The sequence below is a fragment of the Dinoponera quadriceps genome, unplaced genomic scaffold (genome assembly GCF_001313825.1).
Source record: "Dinoponera quadriceps isolate SergipeBrazil2010 unplaced genomic scaffold, ASM131382v1 scaffold4444, whole genome shotgun sequence".
NCBI classification, from domain to species: Eukaryota; Metazoa; Arthropoda; class Insecta; order Hymenoptera; family Formicidae; genus Dinoponera; species Dinoponera quadriceps.
Window position 1 is genome coordinate 1034110 of NW_014558991.1, and position 16909 is coordinate 1051018.

Below are 16909 nucleotides of genomic sequence, written 5' to 3' on the forward strand. Positions count from 1 at the left end.
AAATTAGATTCGCGGAGGAAGGAAGCTAAGCGAGGGTGTGCGAGCGAACATTTCGTAACATGGATAATATGTAAATTGTCGTAGTTATCGGTTATCGAAACGAAAATAGACGTCGATGCGGATCACCACGAGTGTTTCCTGAGAATTTCAACCTATCGTGGGAAGTGAGTCATCTCTTATGATACGGTGAGCGAAAGAGGAATACTCGACGGTGTTCTGTACTCGTAATTAATTTGATTTTAATTCCAAGTGCGTCTAATTGTTTTGGCTTCTCGTCCTGTCATTGCAGGGACGTGTCGAAGATGTAAATATGACAATTACAAATATATGATTGAATCGTATCCTTCGAGCGATCATACACTTAACCTAACCTTTATCACCTGTATTACCTGCAATATTAACGCATTCGCTACTACTATCGATTCATTTGAGGAACCTTCCATATGACTGTACTTTTTAATTTAATTTTGTAAAACGAACTTGGTTGACTTATATATTCGTAGAAAGTAGAACTATAACTGTCACATAAGTGTGACATTGCTCTTTCTTGCGCGAGGTTGATGTCACATATAATGTTTGTAGCAAATATATCAACTTTGCTTGCAACATAATGAAAGGCCGCTTCTTAATTTTAGATCATGACAGCTATAAAGGTACATGGTGGAATCGACATCTTGAGGCTGCCAGTAAATGAAGAAGTGCATATTTGCCTACCTTGGCGTATCAAATATACGCAATCTCACATACTGCATTCCAAATGCTCCAAGAGTGAGAATGGCTGCAGCAAGGACAGTGAGGCCTGTCAGTTTTGCGTGTATGTGTAATAACATGAACGTATTGAGAAATATACTTGTCTATTAGTAGAGGAATTAAGGGCTAATTTCTCTATCACTATCTTATGTATTATTTATCTTCCATTGATGATTGATTGATATAATTATGTCTATCTGGCAATATTGAATCTCATAAAGATCATTGACGAGTGAACAATGAAATTTCAGTTATACATTTATTCATCATTCTTGCATTTGGTGTTAAAGATGACCCAAACTTGTGACCAAAATGTTCGCGATACATGTATTTCTGATTGCTACATCAAACTGTTCGCACTTCCATTAGTGAGATCAACTCTTATATGTCCTTAATTTGTTTATTGATTGAATATCTCGAGAGCCATATTATTTGTATTTATATTTATATTTATCTTTCAGATATAATAATACCTTAGAGCTGCCGCACATGCCTGACATGGTGTTCCCCAATAACGTATTGACACTGACTCATCAGAACGGAGCATTGCTGCAATTCAATGCTCTGGATGCTCTGAGGCATGTGTCCAATGGGAAGATCAACGTACAACTGGCGTGTGCAGAGGCATGGAAAGAATCTAGGTATAACTTAGCGCCGTGTTCCTTTCAATCTTGCCAGCTGTTCCAATTCTAATATTATATTTCTTACTCGAATACATTGGCAGATCAGACAGCAGTGAATATTTGGAAGAAAAGGTGAAACCCTTCGATTGGACGTTCACTACTGACTACACCGGTACAGTATCCGGCTTTGAGGTTGAGGAGACCAACGAGAGGATCGATATGGATAAACTGAGGCAGAGAGACAAGATCCTGTTCTATAATGATTTAACATTGTTTGAAGACGAACTTCACGACAACGGTATCGCAGTGAATTCAGTGAAAATTGTAAGTTACTTCGTACCATACATTTTTCGACAACGTGTGCATACAACGAGATCGTAATCCTCTCGATTCTTCTCCCGCGCAGAGAGTCATGCCCAGTAGCTTCTTCATACTATTGCGATACTTCTTGAGAATCGACAATGTAATGCTAAGGATAAACGATACTCGCATTTACCACGAACTCGGCAAGAATTACTTGTTACGCGAGTTCACGTCGCGAGAAGCCAAGGTTCAAGATATCCGAGTAAGTAATACAGTAGCGCTATGGATGACCTTGTTATAATCTTGTCTCAAACATTTGGGTTTTTAACATTCTCGTTGTTGGCGTTACACGTGTGTGACGTATCGATCTTTCATGAGAGGCAATTCTTTATTTCACACTCACACAAACGCATCAGACTATACTATACATAACAAATGAAAACTTAAAATATTATTCCGCAAGGTCTCCCCGGCGCTCTTCTTGGAGCCGAGCGAAATAGCGCCCCACTTGCCACTAAATAGAAGCCATTATCACAAGTTGATAATACCTGAAAAAGAAGAAGCTAAATTAAACGAAGACGCGAGCAACTCTCAAGACACGTCCGCGGAGTCGCGGGATACATCTGCGACCGAAGGGAAACCAGAGCAACCCGGTGAAAGCACGACGGACAGCTCCATCACCTAAGACTTTTCCCACTGAAACTCGCGCGTGATATGTGATATCGTGTTCGCTCGCGAAGAAACACTGATGAGAAACTCGCTCTGTACAGATCATTGATTCTCGATACCTTGGACGTGATAAAAAACACTCGAAGGATCTATAGTTATGCACCGAAAGTGAGACGTCGCTTTTATCTCGGGTCGATCGATATCAAAGTCGAGACCGAAATCTCGGTCTTATCTCATGCTTGTCATTTGATTATTTACGTCTTTCCTTCACGCGTTTTAATTTTGAATAAAGACCTACCTAAAGATAAATCGTCATCCGTCGGTGTCCACCGCAAACTCTGCGATATCAATCTTTATTCTTTTTATTTCGGCGCATTCAAATTTCCAGGCATTCGTAAAATATATGCTACTACTGTCGCAGGTCGAGAGAGAGAGAGAGAGAGATGTTATTAACAAAAGAATAACTCATAATAAAGTAACAAAATGTACTTCCTACGCCTTCAGAAGTCGTCTAGCTTATTTAGGCGGACTTATCGTTATTAATTATCATCGTACGGGCTCGATCGATGTGTGATAACCACGTTCGTCTTTCGATATAAAACTTGTACGATATCCTCGCTCAACATTGTGCAAAAATGGCTCACGCTATTCACTTGAGGTGCCTTATCGTGCTAAGTGTCGCTTCGTTATTTATTCGCGACGCAGACGCAGGTTGGAGTTCGCGCTTTCATACTGGAGGTCACCGATCACTTCTTAACTCAGCATTATTTCAAACGTCAGGTACATTCATCCGGAGAATCTTGCCTACGGAGGTGGAGGTTCAGGAAGGCGGGGAAGTTCAGGTGCACCTCGTGCAGGTGTTGAAGGACGAGACGACGTGTTACCTGAGAACTTCGCTTCTCGTCAACTGCAACCTCAAGCTCGCCGGCAACGAAATGAACACCAGCTGCGACGAGAGAGTGCATTATTGGCCGTTCAACGGCGGCTGCGGCTTCTTCATCACGAATGTGCAGAAGCAGGACGAGGGTTGGTGGCGGCTCACGTCGCAAAACGACAAAGAAGAGAGGGTGGTGGACGTGATTATGATCAGAGTGTTAGGTACTAGTTCCCTCTCGGAGGAACCACGCTTCGGAAAAAGGAAAATTGTTTCGCGAATATTTTCCCCGTTAAAGCGAACTTCATCGAGAGACGACGTAATGTAATGATGTGTCGCAAATTCTGTGTTTCAGATACATTTGTCGAAAGCCCGGAAGAAGCGGAGATAATTAACGGGGTAACATACAGGTTCACGTTCAACGGTGTCCATGAGTATTGCATAGTACGTACATATCTGCACATATGTAAGATGATTCAGAACACAACCGCTTGTCCTTCAAAAGACACATTCCTGGCTGGATTCTGAGACGACTTTGCCAAAATCTCGTCCAGAGCTCAGCTTTTTGGATTGCAAAGAGAAATAATTCTGCGAATATTTGCGCATTCACGTTGCCTCGTCCCTCTTTCTTCTCACGAACTTTCTCTTGTACACTGACTCGAGTGAAAATTCGCCGGAACAGATACAGAATCCTCACGACAGCTACGCCATGATCGAGAACAACGAGTGCAGTGTGGAGATACCGAAGGTCTCGGCGGTGGACCACGGGAATTGGAGCGCCATAGTCGGCGTGCCGGGCCTGGTCGATGAAGTCGTGAAGACGATGAAGCTGACCGTTTTCTGTGAGTTGTCGCTACTTAGTCCTGGTCTACAACAGGCGCGTTAAGCCTTACCGTTATCGGCGACTTATCTCTTTCAGATGAACACGTGGAGTCCGGATACACCGTCTCTCCCAATCCCGAAGCCTTACATCTGTACTGCAACTACATAGCAATAAATACTGACTTGAGCTTGTGCAGATTCACGCAATCCTCGGTCGAAAAGGTATAGCACGGATCATTCGCTGTGAATTCAGCATGAGTGTGATAACGCATGTGGATCATGCGGGAATCCAAGTAAAAGAGAGAGAATCACCGATGTTACCTTACAGATGGGGCTGAGATTGCGCGAAGGTATGCGCAAAGGCCGATACGAATATTACGGCAAGGGACTGGACGCGGGAGAGTGCGGTCTGACGATTCAATCTCCGCAGGAGAAAGATTACGGCACCTGGTACTGCCTGATCAGGCCGCGGAATACCGTGCATAAGTCGCCTATCGTAACAGCCATACCAGTGTTGAAAGTTATGAACCAGAGTTCACCCGCGAGCAATAAAGTGAAAAGAGGTAATGGCGGAACGATAACGTAACGATACAACGAAGCGTTTATTGTAAAGCGGTAGATCCTATCAAAACGTTGACCGCCGCTGTGACGTGAATGAACTTTGCTTCTGATGCCAATTATTAATTTGCTAATTTTAATATCCTAATGCGGCAAAACGCAAGAAAAAGAAAAACGGTATAAATTAATTCGTGACTGGCGTATGAAACGGAAAATTCTCTCCGCACTCGCTAGCTACGAGATAACTCGTATTCGGCGGTCAACGCGTTAAGGCTCTTGTTTCCTTGCCACAGCAGTCTCGATTAATGACATCGGAAGTGAGAAAACGTACATACACCCCAGATTCCTGCGAAATACGTTGAAATAAAAAGATGTGTCCGTAAAAAAATGATACTCGACAATCGATTGAGCACATTTGCCAAATATTCCGAAAGCTTTCCTTTTACTTTGACAGTCAAAACATATCCTTTTATTTCAATCTGCATTTTGCAAGAATCTTGTGCTTTCTCATTTCCGACCACGTCATACGTACTACGAACAAGACGACTTTAGCACGGAACCAGAAGCCTTGAGTGAGTATAATAGCAGCAGTAACGGGAACATTACATCGACAGACGTGGTTATTTCACCTAACTCGTCCTCCGTCTCGCCTGTCATTACAACCAAAGGGGAATTCCTTAGCCTGGAATGCTTCTCGAGCGAGCTTTTAATCTACTGCTGGTTCTCCAAGCCGGATGGGAAAATTTACAAAAGCCCGAATAACTCGAACACGATATCGAGGTGGATATGCGATAATAAAAAAAGATCCGGATCAAGCGTCGCTGAAAACTATCGCGAGGAGGTTCAACGGGACGATGTTGTTGCAGAAATCTGCTCAGTCAGTCAGAGACCGCCTGGCTCGGTCGCTGCGCGATCACGATCGATAAGGCCGAGCAGGAGCACAACGGCAAGTGGATTTGCCACATGGGACCCGCTTCGCCCGGCGTGGAGCTCACCGAGGAGATCCATGTTCGGATAGCAGGTATACGCATTGCGCAATCTGGTGGTTCTTTTTAGCTCAACTAACCAGTTCGAGGAACTTACCATTGAAGTGCAAGAGCGAGATTGTCGCGTTTCAGCCTGCGTAAATTTCTTGAACTAGCCTAACCAGTTCAGCTGAAAAGAACAGACTATAAATTCGACGCGATCGAGCGAACTCGCGTGACGATAGCGCAAATCGTTCTGTATAAGGCGCAGAACGCAACGCGATGTGATATCCAATGAGCGTACAGCTTTACCGGAATAGCAGTGTGCTCATTGGATACCACACATGCGTCTTATGTGGAACGGGCTTAACATGCCGATTGAGCTCGCGAATAAAGGAGTAATGCAGATTGAATGTTACACGCAAAAATCTCAGAAACGTCTCTGGCGGCGGTGCAGAAGTTCGTGTCGTACGATGACGACTATAGGATCACCTTCCAATGTAAAACCGTACCGTACGCGATGGCACTTAAATACTGCAGGTTTCAGTCGCCGACTGGATTCGGTGTAACCGTCGACGAACGAGTCAACGAAAGCAGGTAACACGAGATTAGAGAAATCATAGGGAATTCTGATAACTAAATAAATAATACATGTTTACATTTAACATTAATGCCAGAACATACATAATTAGTGCTCGATTCTTCAAAGCAAGGAGATTTACAAATAGTGAGGAATTAATTGATTGAACGGTTCGTATGTAACATCTAATGTACGTATGTCTACCGTTTCTCATTATTCTTCGTACTTATCGTAATTTTACAGTCCCATCGTGTATGACAACGTACGTTATTGGTACAACGGGGATGGCCTCGCAGCCGGCCATTGCGGACTAATAGTCGAGCCTGCGAATTCGATGCACAAGGGAAACTGGACGTGCGCGGCGACCATCGAGTTCGAGGACACCGAGACGACGTCCGACATGATTCATGTCTCTTATGATAAATTAGTCCGGGATGCAGGTGAGAGAACGTTAAGATACTTTTTACATCATCTGAAATTCTTGTTACGTCTCGTGGAGTGACGTCACGAAGAGATCAGCGCGAGGAAGATCACGCTTGATCCTTACTCTCGAATACATATGTAATACCGATTCAGGCAGTAACACTTCGACCGTCCTCGGCATCGTCTTCGGCTCCCTGGGATTCATAGTGGCGCTGACACTCTTAATAATACTCGGTATCCGGCTCAAGGAAAGATATCGGAATCGTTCGTGGCAAAATCAGAATGTACGTATGACTGTGTTTCTTATTTAGAGACGAAAGTGACTCGATCTGACGGTAACTTACTCGGCAAATTACGGCAAATTCCCGATAATGTTTTACAGCCGGTGAAATGGTGATTTAGAAGAATATTACGGACATTAAAAAATTCTGATATAAATTTTGATCAAAAGGAACACTTAGCCTCTAAAACCGATGAGTCTTACCTGTCTGATCGTTGTTTCTGCGCAGATGGATGTGATGCGGGTACAAGACGATCTCTCTCTAAATACAGTGCAGACCGACCTCTCGATTGTGAGTAGGCCGAGCACTAGTAGAAATAACGACACTGATGGAAATAGCAGTGGTAGAAGTAGTGATGGTAACAGTAATAGAAGTAATACTGGCAGTGGTAGTAAGAATAATAACAGTCCCGATCCAATGCATATGTAACTGATAACTTTTGTTTACGTAAGCAGAAATGTATCAGATACTTGTCACGCACCTGAGTTAAATACGTGTCGCATCGTTGCATTCGCCGGCTGTTATTAACATTAAAGGTAGCATTGACGGTTCAATCTGGCGACAAATGTTGTGTCGGTACATCCTATCGCATCAAGTTCCATAGTAATTTGATTGATCAAAGAAGATTGATCAAAGATCTATGTAATATTAAAGATCAATAGAGAGAGAGAGAGAGAGAGAGAGAGAGAGAGAGAGAGAGAGAGAAATATCGAGGTATTTATCTTACAATAAGTCGAGGAAGAAATTAAAATGACGTAACTCTGTTACTTGGGATCCCTTATTTTCCGTCGTTGACAACGCGTCTTCTGTGATATCTGCCGCGTACTATCCGGAAAAAAAACAAAATAGGTTAGACAAATTGCGAAAATATAAGACCTAGTTTTTTTTAGTTGTGCTGGAACTTTATTCTTTTTCCCCTTCAACGCTCGGTTATAGATATATATGTTTCACTCTAAAGGCAAGAAGTGCAATCTAGTTCAGCTAAAAAGAACAGATTTATAGAAGAACTAAAATAAAGAATCCACGTCGCGGTGGAATCTAAATGTTCACACGGACATAGAAAGATTACTTTTATCGTTTAACTTCATACGAAGTCACTTTAAAAAAAGTATGCATCGTGACATCATTCAGTGTCGCGTCGTCCTGTTCTCTCTCTCTCTCCCCCCTCCCTCCCTCCTTTCCTATCATTTTCTCTTTCCTTCCTATTTTAATATCGCCACCAAAATTTTAACGCGCATTAACATAAAGTTGAGCGAGCGACTCGTCTCCCTGCGAACTCGAGATTCCGCTGTCGAAGAGGTAACGTCTTAAGCGAGATTTAGTCGAGTCAAGGGCTGCGTGTCCCATTGTTCTCCCGCATGGCTTAACCTTGAGAAGGTCACGCCTGTTACACGCGCGCCTCACGTACCAGAAATTCCCCGCGCGCCATTCTTCGTGAATTCAAAGAGAAGAAGAACGCGTGCGAGAGAGAGGCGAGTCGCGCGTCGATGAGATATTTTTCTCCCCCTACGTTGAGGATTCCACGGAAGAATCACGTATCGCGTGTGCGTATATGAGTGCCGATCGATCGGTATCGAGACGGATATATATGTATATATATATCTATCTATCTATCTATCTATCTATCTATCTATCTATCTATCTATCTATCTACCTACATATATATATATATATATATATATATATATATATATAGAGAGAGAGAGAGAGAGAGAGAGAGAGATCAAGCCAAGAAACAAACGTCGAAGACCACGCGTCGATAAGGTCCCGATTAGACCCCGCGCAAAAGCTCCGGATCAATGCGTTCCGCTATTAAACATCATCGTCATTTCCACCCTCCCTCCTCTATCGCCAACTGCGAATAGAAAATAAATATCAAAGGGAAAAGGAAGGAAGAGCCTCCCTTCCCAGAGGAGAGAAGAACCGATCGGCTTTCGAGCCGGGGCGTCTTCCATCGTACGTTGGTGTTTATTCGCGGGCGCAAAAAACTTGGATGAATTCCATCGTACAGGCTAGACGGGGAGGGAGGGAAGGAAGGAAGAAGAGGAGAGGAGAAAGAAGAGGAGAGAGAAGACGCCGACGACGACGAAGAAGGAGGAGAAGGAGGAGAGAAGACGGAGCAGCGAACGGCGCAGAGTGAGAGGGGGAGGAAGAAGAAACGCAACAAGAGCAAGAAGCAAGGAGGTCGTCGACGACAGCAATCTCTCGTGAGTAGGCTTATCCCATTGCCTCCGTCCCACCTTATAGCGCTCTCTCACACGCTACCAGCGGACGCGTAGGTGTTTCCGGCCGGCTGAAGAAGCACGGCCGTCTGCGCCCGTCGATCCAGAAGAAGACAGAGTCGATACAAGAGGGGATGGAGAGAGAGAGAGAGAGAGAGAAGAAGGAGGGGAAAGAAAGAAAGAGAGTGAGAGAGAGACGCAGAAACGACGAGGTGGCGAACAGCGTAGGAAGAAGGAGTGAGAGAGAGAGAACGACGATGAGAGGGAAAGGGAGACGAGAGGGGGCTCGACCGAGAGACAGAGAACACTCGGCCGGAAGCAGTTACTCGCGCAATGTAACGAAAATATCGGGGCGTCCGTTTCGCAATCGGTCTGCCCGCGTCCGCCCGGGGTTTAATATAGAACACTCGCGGCCGGTCCCGTCGCGAAAACATCATGCTGACGTCGACCGTGCGCGTGAGTTCCTCCTCTACCTCTGTCTCTCTCTCTCTTCTTCCCTCCCTCTCCTCGCTCTCTATTCCACTCGGTCCGCTCGAGAAAAACGTCCGCTTCTTTCCGCTCGGGCCGTCGTGACCGTCGGCCTTCTTCTTCTTCGTCTTCCTCCCTTCGAGTAGACGGCCGCGCGGCTCCCTAAAATTAGGCTCGTGTCCACTCGGCTCGGCGCGCCGCCACGGCGGCGGATGACATCCGCGGGCCGAGAGAGTCGCCGGACCCGTCGAAGGTCTTTGTCCGTGACAGTGGTGTGTTCGCGGTGGCGCACGTAGGCGACCTTTGAGTATACAGCGGGAACAAGGTACTCGACGGCCGAACCAAGCCGCGTCACGCCGCGCCCTTTCGTCTCGGCGTCCCGAGAGGCGATGAGAGGGAAAGAGAGAGAAAGAGAGCTACGTCGCGCGCGTTCTGTAACTCGGGGGGAGATGAGGTCGCGCGCGAATTTTTGCCCCGACGCCCCGGGGACGTCGTTCGATGAGCGACGTTGCGTCACTCCGTGCGCTCTTTTATCGCGAAACGGGAACGAGCGGCGTTACGTGTGTGCATGTGTGTGGACATAACACATCCGGTCTATGACATTCTCGTGTCGCGGACGCGACGCTGTTCGCAACTTTAAGAAGAGTGTCTCCCCGCTCTTCGGTACTCCCCGTACCGGCATCTCTCTGCATCGTCCCGCTTTAGAAAATCCGATAGAATGAGAGAATACGCGCGGCTACAATCTCGATAATCGCGTTATTCCTCGTCGCATAAACATCGTTCCTCTTATTCGACAGGTTCGGTGGATTTCCCGCCTCTCCCGTACTCCGCTTTAGGCGTAAAGAATGAATTACTTTTACCGTGCTTTCTTTTTCTTTTATTACCGTCTTTACGGTCTTTTTAGTATCGAAGCCCACCAGATAGTGCTTTATCGTCCAGATAGTGTTTAATCGATAATATTTCACTCGGAGTTTCACTAAATTTTCTCCCGGAACTCTAAAACTACACCGAGATCCGTTCAAGCTCGGCCGTATTATGTCTGCAATCTCCTCGCGTTTCTCCACGGGGGTCCTTCCTGCATCCCATCGGCACGATTTCCTGCCGAAACGCGGAGGACGTCGCGCGCGTGGCGCGCGGTTAGGAGGAACAGCGCGCTATTGACAGTCGCGCGCGACAACTCCCACGTTTCATCTGTCAATTGTGACGTACGGGGGGGGGGGGGGGAAAAGGGGNAAGGGGACTGTATACCGGTGCTGTACAGGCCCGTATAATTTTCACGGGATCTCTCTCTCTCTCTTTCAACATCGCGCTTTAAACACGGAAATCCATTGTCCACCGCGTCCCTCCGTGACGCCCCGATATGTCTTTTGACATGCTTAACGAGTCGCCAAGAGAGGGCAATCTTCCGTTGTTGCTGCTGTGTTCGCTCGAGCGTGGAGGAAGGGATAAGTAACAGCTCGGGTCGCGGGGATAGGAGAGCGAGGGGGAAATGGGGGAAAAGGAGGGCTGGGTACTGGCTCCTCTCGAGGCTTCGTGGAAGACAACAGTGGTGGTGGTGTTGCCAGTGCCGACGGATAGGGAGGCGAGGAAGGAATGCCACTTCCGGTCACATGACACCAGTGGACCAGCCGGCCACTTTGCTCTCTTCTTATTTTCGGCTCGTCGCGCGCGTCCGGACCTTTCCACGCCCCCTTCCTCTCTTTCTCTCTCTTCTTCTCGATTAACGCGCGGCATTACAAATCGGTCACGAACGAGAGAAATGGACGACGGGTGGACAGATGGATGGATGAATGGATGGACGGGCAGGCGGACGGAGCGGCCGAATTTCTCGACTTTCGTTAGCGAAGTCGCCGCTCGACCTCCGTTCGGTAATTTCGGGGTGCACCTGCGAGCCGCCGGCTCGAGGAATGTCGTCATCAGGCAATTCGCCCTCCCCACTGCGTGTCGTCCTCATCGCTCGCTATTCTCCCTTCCTCTCTTTCTTCCCTCCGAGTGCTGAATAATTACTGTTGTTGTTGTTGAATGAAATAATGAGAGACGAGATGCGAGGAGATGTAATAGTCATGCAAAATGACTGGATTTTACTAAGTTTTTTTTCTTTCGAGGAGAAATCTCACTCGAAGAGTAGAATAACGGTAAAATCACTCGAGTTCGAGCGACTTTTCACACACAGAAAAATACTGCGTACAACAAGTAAACGTTGCTTGTTTCAAATATTTCGTAAATTTTATATATCCACGAATAAAGGTTGCGGCATTTAAATTGAGATGCTTAACCCTTTGCACCCGAGGGCTCCGCTCCGGAGCCCTCGAGTGCAAAGAGTTAAATATATAAAAAATAAAGCAAAATAGAAACGTTCCAAAGTTTGCAGGATTCGGAAGGAGATATACTTTGGTGATCTTAATTTCGTCGCATAGTCAAATAATTCAAAATCGTTTAAAGATCAACTGTATTTTTTTTTTAATAGAATTATATAGATTTTCTCTTCCCCAAGGAAAATCCCACTTGTCACCTTCCACATCGTGACCGAGAAGTCCGTTAATCTCCGAGATAATTATTATTAATTACGGCCGAGTGCGTATGACGTTTTATAATCTCGCCGTTAACACCTCCTAACAACTGCTATCTCCCGCTTTTATCCTTCCATCTCAAGAAGCAGAGACAGCCGGAGACTGACGAAGACAGAGAGAGAGAGAGAGAGAGAGAAAGGGATATGGAGTCCTGCTGCTCCTCAGGACTTTTCTTCGCGCTGCGCGCAACGTTACGGCAGAACTGCATCGCGCGTCGGACTAACGGGCTTACATCCGTTCGCTTCCTCCGCCGTGATGCATTCAATTGCCCGCTAATGATGAACTGCTGGCAGCCACTCGGTAACGATCGCCCTGTCGATCGGCCGCAAAGCAAATATCCGTTCCGCCGCGAGATCCGCACCGGCCGACCGGCTCTCTCCGTGAGACAGCTCCGGCGGCGAGAGAGACTTTCGGAAGGATATATATTCTCCTGAATGTCACACACGGCGATCGAGGCGAAGAGAGACGAGGGGAAAATAAAAGCCAACGACGGGAGAAGCCGCGGTGTCCCTCGAGCTGTTCTGCGGTTCCCAGTTGAGACGCTCCTCCGTACTTGCTCTTTTTCCCTCGATCGCGATCGACGCGCGTCAAGTACCGATACTTCATTACGATCGCCGCCTCTTCCTCCCCTCCGTTGAATCTCTGCACGAAGGGAATCCTGTATCGTTCGATAAGTCTGTCAGGATTTTTGCGAGAGGGGAAGGCTGATTTTTTTCCACAAGCGTAATTCGGTTCAATATTGCCGCGGAAGAAAAGAATCAACCGTCCATATGATATAAATGAAATTTAGTTTCCAGCCGTGGAAGTTGAAAACTAGGTAAAAAGAATCAACCAAGTTCCTAAGAATTAACACGTTCATTGCCAAGCTGAAAATTGGAATTTCGTGTCGTGGCCAAATTTTTTATTTAGTTTTTATTCTGCTCAAAATAAGTCAATATATTATTTATATGCTTTTATTATTATGTACATAGAATTTACGTACTCTAAATATCTATTACGCGATAACGCGTGATCGGCCGTTTGGTGAGAACTCGCATCACGCGATATCGCGTGATTGGCGATGAACGTGTTAACTAAATTAGTTGTATTGTGCGGATTGTTACCCGTGGAAGCTCTTATTCTCTCTCCGTGTGTACTGACCATTTCTTTTTTCTATGTCCAACGGCAGAAGGTCGCTGAGAAAAACGAAAGGGAATAACCGAACGAAGAATTTACGGGCTTTAAATGAAAAAGATTTCACTGTGTTCCTCAGCGAGATAAACTCTACCGCCTGTTCCCGCCATCACTGGAGAACATGATGACAAGATATCGCCGAGGAATTTCACGGACAAGAAAGAAAGCTGCGATATTCCCTCCGTGCGCGCGAGGACACAATGCGAGCGGAGGTGGCGGGGAGTCGCCACCTGGTCCCACTAACATTTGAATGCGCACAAATAAATAATCGCGGCGAAATGTCAATGATGTAATGACACGAGGAGGTACGTACAATCGACGGCGGCGATGCATCTTCGATGCGCGGAACACCGCCGTTCCTTACCTCGCGCGCGTGCTCGAAGGCTACAATGGCTACGACACGAATGCGAAGTGTACCGGTATACGTGAGAACAAAGAAATTAGCCGGCATCAACGTGGGCCGCCGAGAGAGTTAATATCGCCAGGCCGAACGTGTTCGCATTGGAATTAACAGTTCGCGCGATTGTTAGATGTCTCGAGCGGCCGCAGCACGGAGTGTTCTATTCCGACTCGACCTTGATACGCAATCGCACGAGCCTCATGCGAGGAAAGATGAAGAAAAGAGGCCTCGTCGCGCGTCGTCGGAGGAAAGGGAAAGGGTAGGGTGGTGAAGAAACACTGCTTCACGATAACTGTCTTCTGCGAACGTGCTGGATATATAAATGCACAAGTATATACATAGTCTATGTATGTATGTGTGTGTGTGTACATATATATATACATATGTATATGCACGCCATATATATATGTATACATATACATATATTTACAAGACATATACAGAAACGTATAGACTTAATATTAATAAAAATCCTTATCCTCTTTCGCTCGGCGAGGCGCACACACACACACACCCGCGCGCACGTGCGCGTAAACGCGAGGCGCACGCGCGCGAGAAACATACGCGTCGTGCACATACACACACACCAACGCACACAGAGACACACACGTACGTATACGCACGCATTCGCGTTCCATTCACGCCTGTTAGCCCTCGTGTCCTTTCGCGGCTCCGCCAGTCGATCGTGTGCGCAATCGCATTGTCTCCCTCGGCGAACGTTCAATCGGCGGCAATCTCGATTCGGGTCGTGCATAAATCTCGTCGGTTGCGATGCGCATTGAAAGAAGAAATGAGAAGAGGAGGCGGGAGAGTCGAGGATAAAAATGCAAAACGCGGCACGATCCCCAAATGGTACGATCAAGTTTCACCACCCGGTATATATTCGATGCGTCAAGATATAAGACCTCGTATCTTATCGATACGCTCTCGGCACGTGTTCTGGCATAGAGTGCAACCGGCTTTCGTCGTACCGTTTGAGGCTCGAAGGGACTCGACGGACGTTCGCCGAAGCAACGACGCCGCAGAGGCCGGAAACACGCGGCAGCTTCGTCAGCTTCAGGAGGCGTGCGCGCTCCGCCCGGCTTTCGATTCGCACAGATCCCAGCCTCAAGTTCTATGTTCTGATTTTCGACACTAGGTGGAGCTTGGAACAGCGACGAAATGAGGAATCGGCGAGATTGTTGTTCCAACCCCTTTCTCTGTCCAGCCGATTTTCACTATTTCCATCCTCGTGCTTCATTTTTCCCTGTGAAAACTATCACGTTCCACCGATAATTATTATAATAAACTGTGATGAACATTTCGCTGATATAAGAAGACGGTATATCATTTTTACCACGTTTCATGCAGAATCGGTGCATCGTGCACGACAGAGAAGGGGTTGATAAAAAAACCTCGAGATCCGAGAAATCGTCTCGTCGTAAGGGGGATAAAAGTCTGACGTCTTTCGGACGATTCAAGAGGGAACGCTCAGAACAGCCGGAAGGTTGACAGCGTCTCAATCGACTCAGGAGTCGCGGAAGGACAGAGGCCCGCTCGTTAATCGCTCCGGTATTCTCTCTCACGATCGCCTCCTCGCACCCGAGACCTTCCCCTCCCTAACCCCTACGGCGGTCGGGGCTTTTCCTCATGTCTTGCCGCATTCTCGCACTGAGAGAGGCCATAACGCTCTTCCCGGAATTTTTCCCTCTTCCGTCGCGTCTACGCTCTTCTTGCTGCCACTGTTCGCAATGCCCTTTACAAGAAGGGTGAGCGAGCCGCCGAAAGAGAGAGAGAGAGAGAGAGAGGGAGGGAGGGAGGGAGGGAGAGAAAGATGTCGAGCTGTTCTTTCGGGGGTGGGAATTGCGCTTGATATACGGCGTCGTTTCGGATCTCGAAGCCTACCGATGGCTCTATTGTTGAATCGCGCCGATCGCATGCCGCTCGAGAAAAATGAAGAGGAAGAAGAGAGAGAGAGAGAAAGATGAAGAGACGTGAAGAAAATTTCTGATTCGGTGAGAGAAAGAGCGTATCGCTTGATATAGTTCGAAAGAAAGATAAAAAAGAAGGGAGAGAGATGAAGAGATGAGAAGAAGATTCCAGATTCAGCGAGAGAGAAAGAGTGCGAGTGCGTATCCGTGATGTTACCGATTATGAGTCCCTATTTTTAGCGGACGAAGGCAAAGAGGGAACACCCAGGCGCGGGGAGAGTTTCCCCTTTCTCGCGCGTCTCCGCTCCCACACGCGCGTGTACACGCCGCATGGCCCGCGTTTCTAGACGGCAAACGCCGGCCGAGAGAGGGAGAAACGCTCGCAGGACTAGATAATACTGGAGAGAAAAATATCGACGAAATAAAAACGTGAAAAGTCCTTCCGAAGCGACGCTCCGCGCGCGCGCTTCCATCGTTTTCCGCGCCCCCTCCCCATCGCCCACCTCGCCGAGATACCCCTCTCGCTATCTACAAATCTGACGAACAGTGTCGTACGGCACGAAAATTCTATTGTTTCCCGTTGTATCTTTCTTCGTTCCCCCCCCCCCCCTCTCTCTCTTTCTTTCCCTCTCCCACCGACTTCCGTCCTCTTTATCGCCGGAAAAGCTTTGTTACGCTTACGCGGACTTATGCGGGCTTCACTCAGCGGCCATATTGGTCCATGTCATTGGTACGATTCGCCTTATGCCTCCTCCTCTCCCGCTGTTCTATACCAATTCGCATCTCGCTCTATCATGAACCATACAACTTAGCGTTACAGCCGCAAATAAATTAACCGTAGAAAAGTTTGTTCTTTATACAAACGTAATATACAATATACATTTCTATCTATCTATATATATATTTATATATTTATATATATATATATATATNTCGCGTACGATGCGTATAATTCATTATGTATAGAGAGTTATCTATGCGTAAGTGGTATGTCTGGACGATACGCTGACTTTCGCGTATCCTCATTCCGCTCTACCGTTCGCCATACAACGCGCACACCCCATACGAGCTCCCGCATTTATTCACGCGCACACGCACACACGCATTGCTCTTTCGCTCGCTCTCTCCCTCCCTCCCTCTCTCCCGCATACATACACTCACTCACCCACACGCAACACACCCGCATTCATGGAAGAATAATAAATAAAGATACTCGTGATCGACACGTGTCAGACGTACAGTTTCGTCAAAATCCGTTCGTATCGTTCTCCTCGACTTAAATGCAGCTCTTGTACTTGATGCAATTCACTCCCCCCCC

General features: G+C 46.9%; 1 protein-coding gene across 2 annotated transcripts; it reads left to right on the plus strand.

Annotated features, from left to right (window-relative positions):
- Positions 1–95: 95 nt before the first annotated feature.
- On the plus strand, positions 96–7402 carry LOC106750044. 2 transcript variants are annotated; one of them, XM_014630093.1, is made up of 17 exons: positions 96–186; positions 636–814; positions 1212–1391; positions 1475–1697; positions 1780–1938; positions 2140–2329; positions 3126–3443; positions 3575–3663; positions 3902–4061; positions 4139–4263; positions 4370–4604; positions 5214–5379; positions 5466–5620; positions 5999–6161; positions 6388–6584; positions 6721–6851; positions 7077–7402. In XM_014630093.1, exons 2-17 carry the CDS (start codon positions 639–641, stop codon positions 7275–7277), a joined length of 2868 nt encoding a protein of 955 aa, XP_014485579.1. In that variant the 5' UTR covers positions 96–186; positions 636–638; the 3' UTR covers positions 7278–7402. The 2 variants fall into 2 exon arrangements, with proteins under 2 accessions (XP_014485579.1, XP_014485580.1); XM_014630094.1 differs by lacking the exon at positions 96–186 and adding an exon at positions 199–304.
- The last annotated feature ends 9507 nt before the right edge of the window (positions 7403–16909 follow it).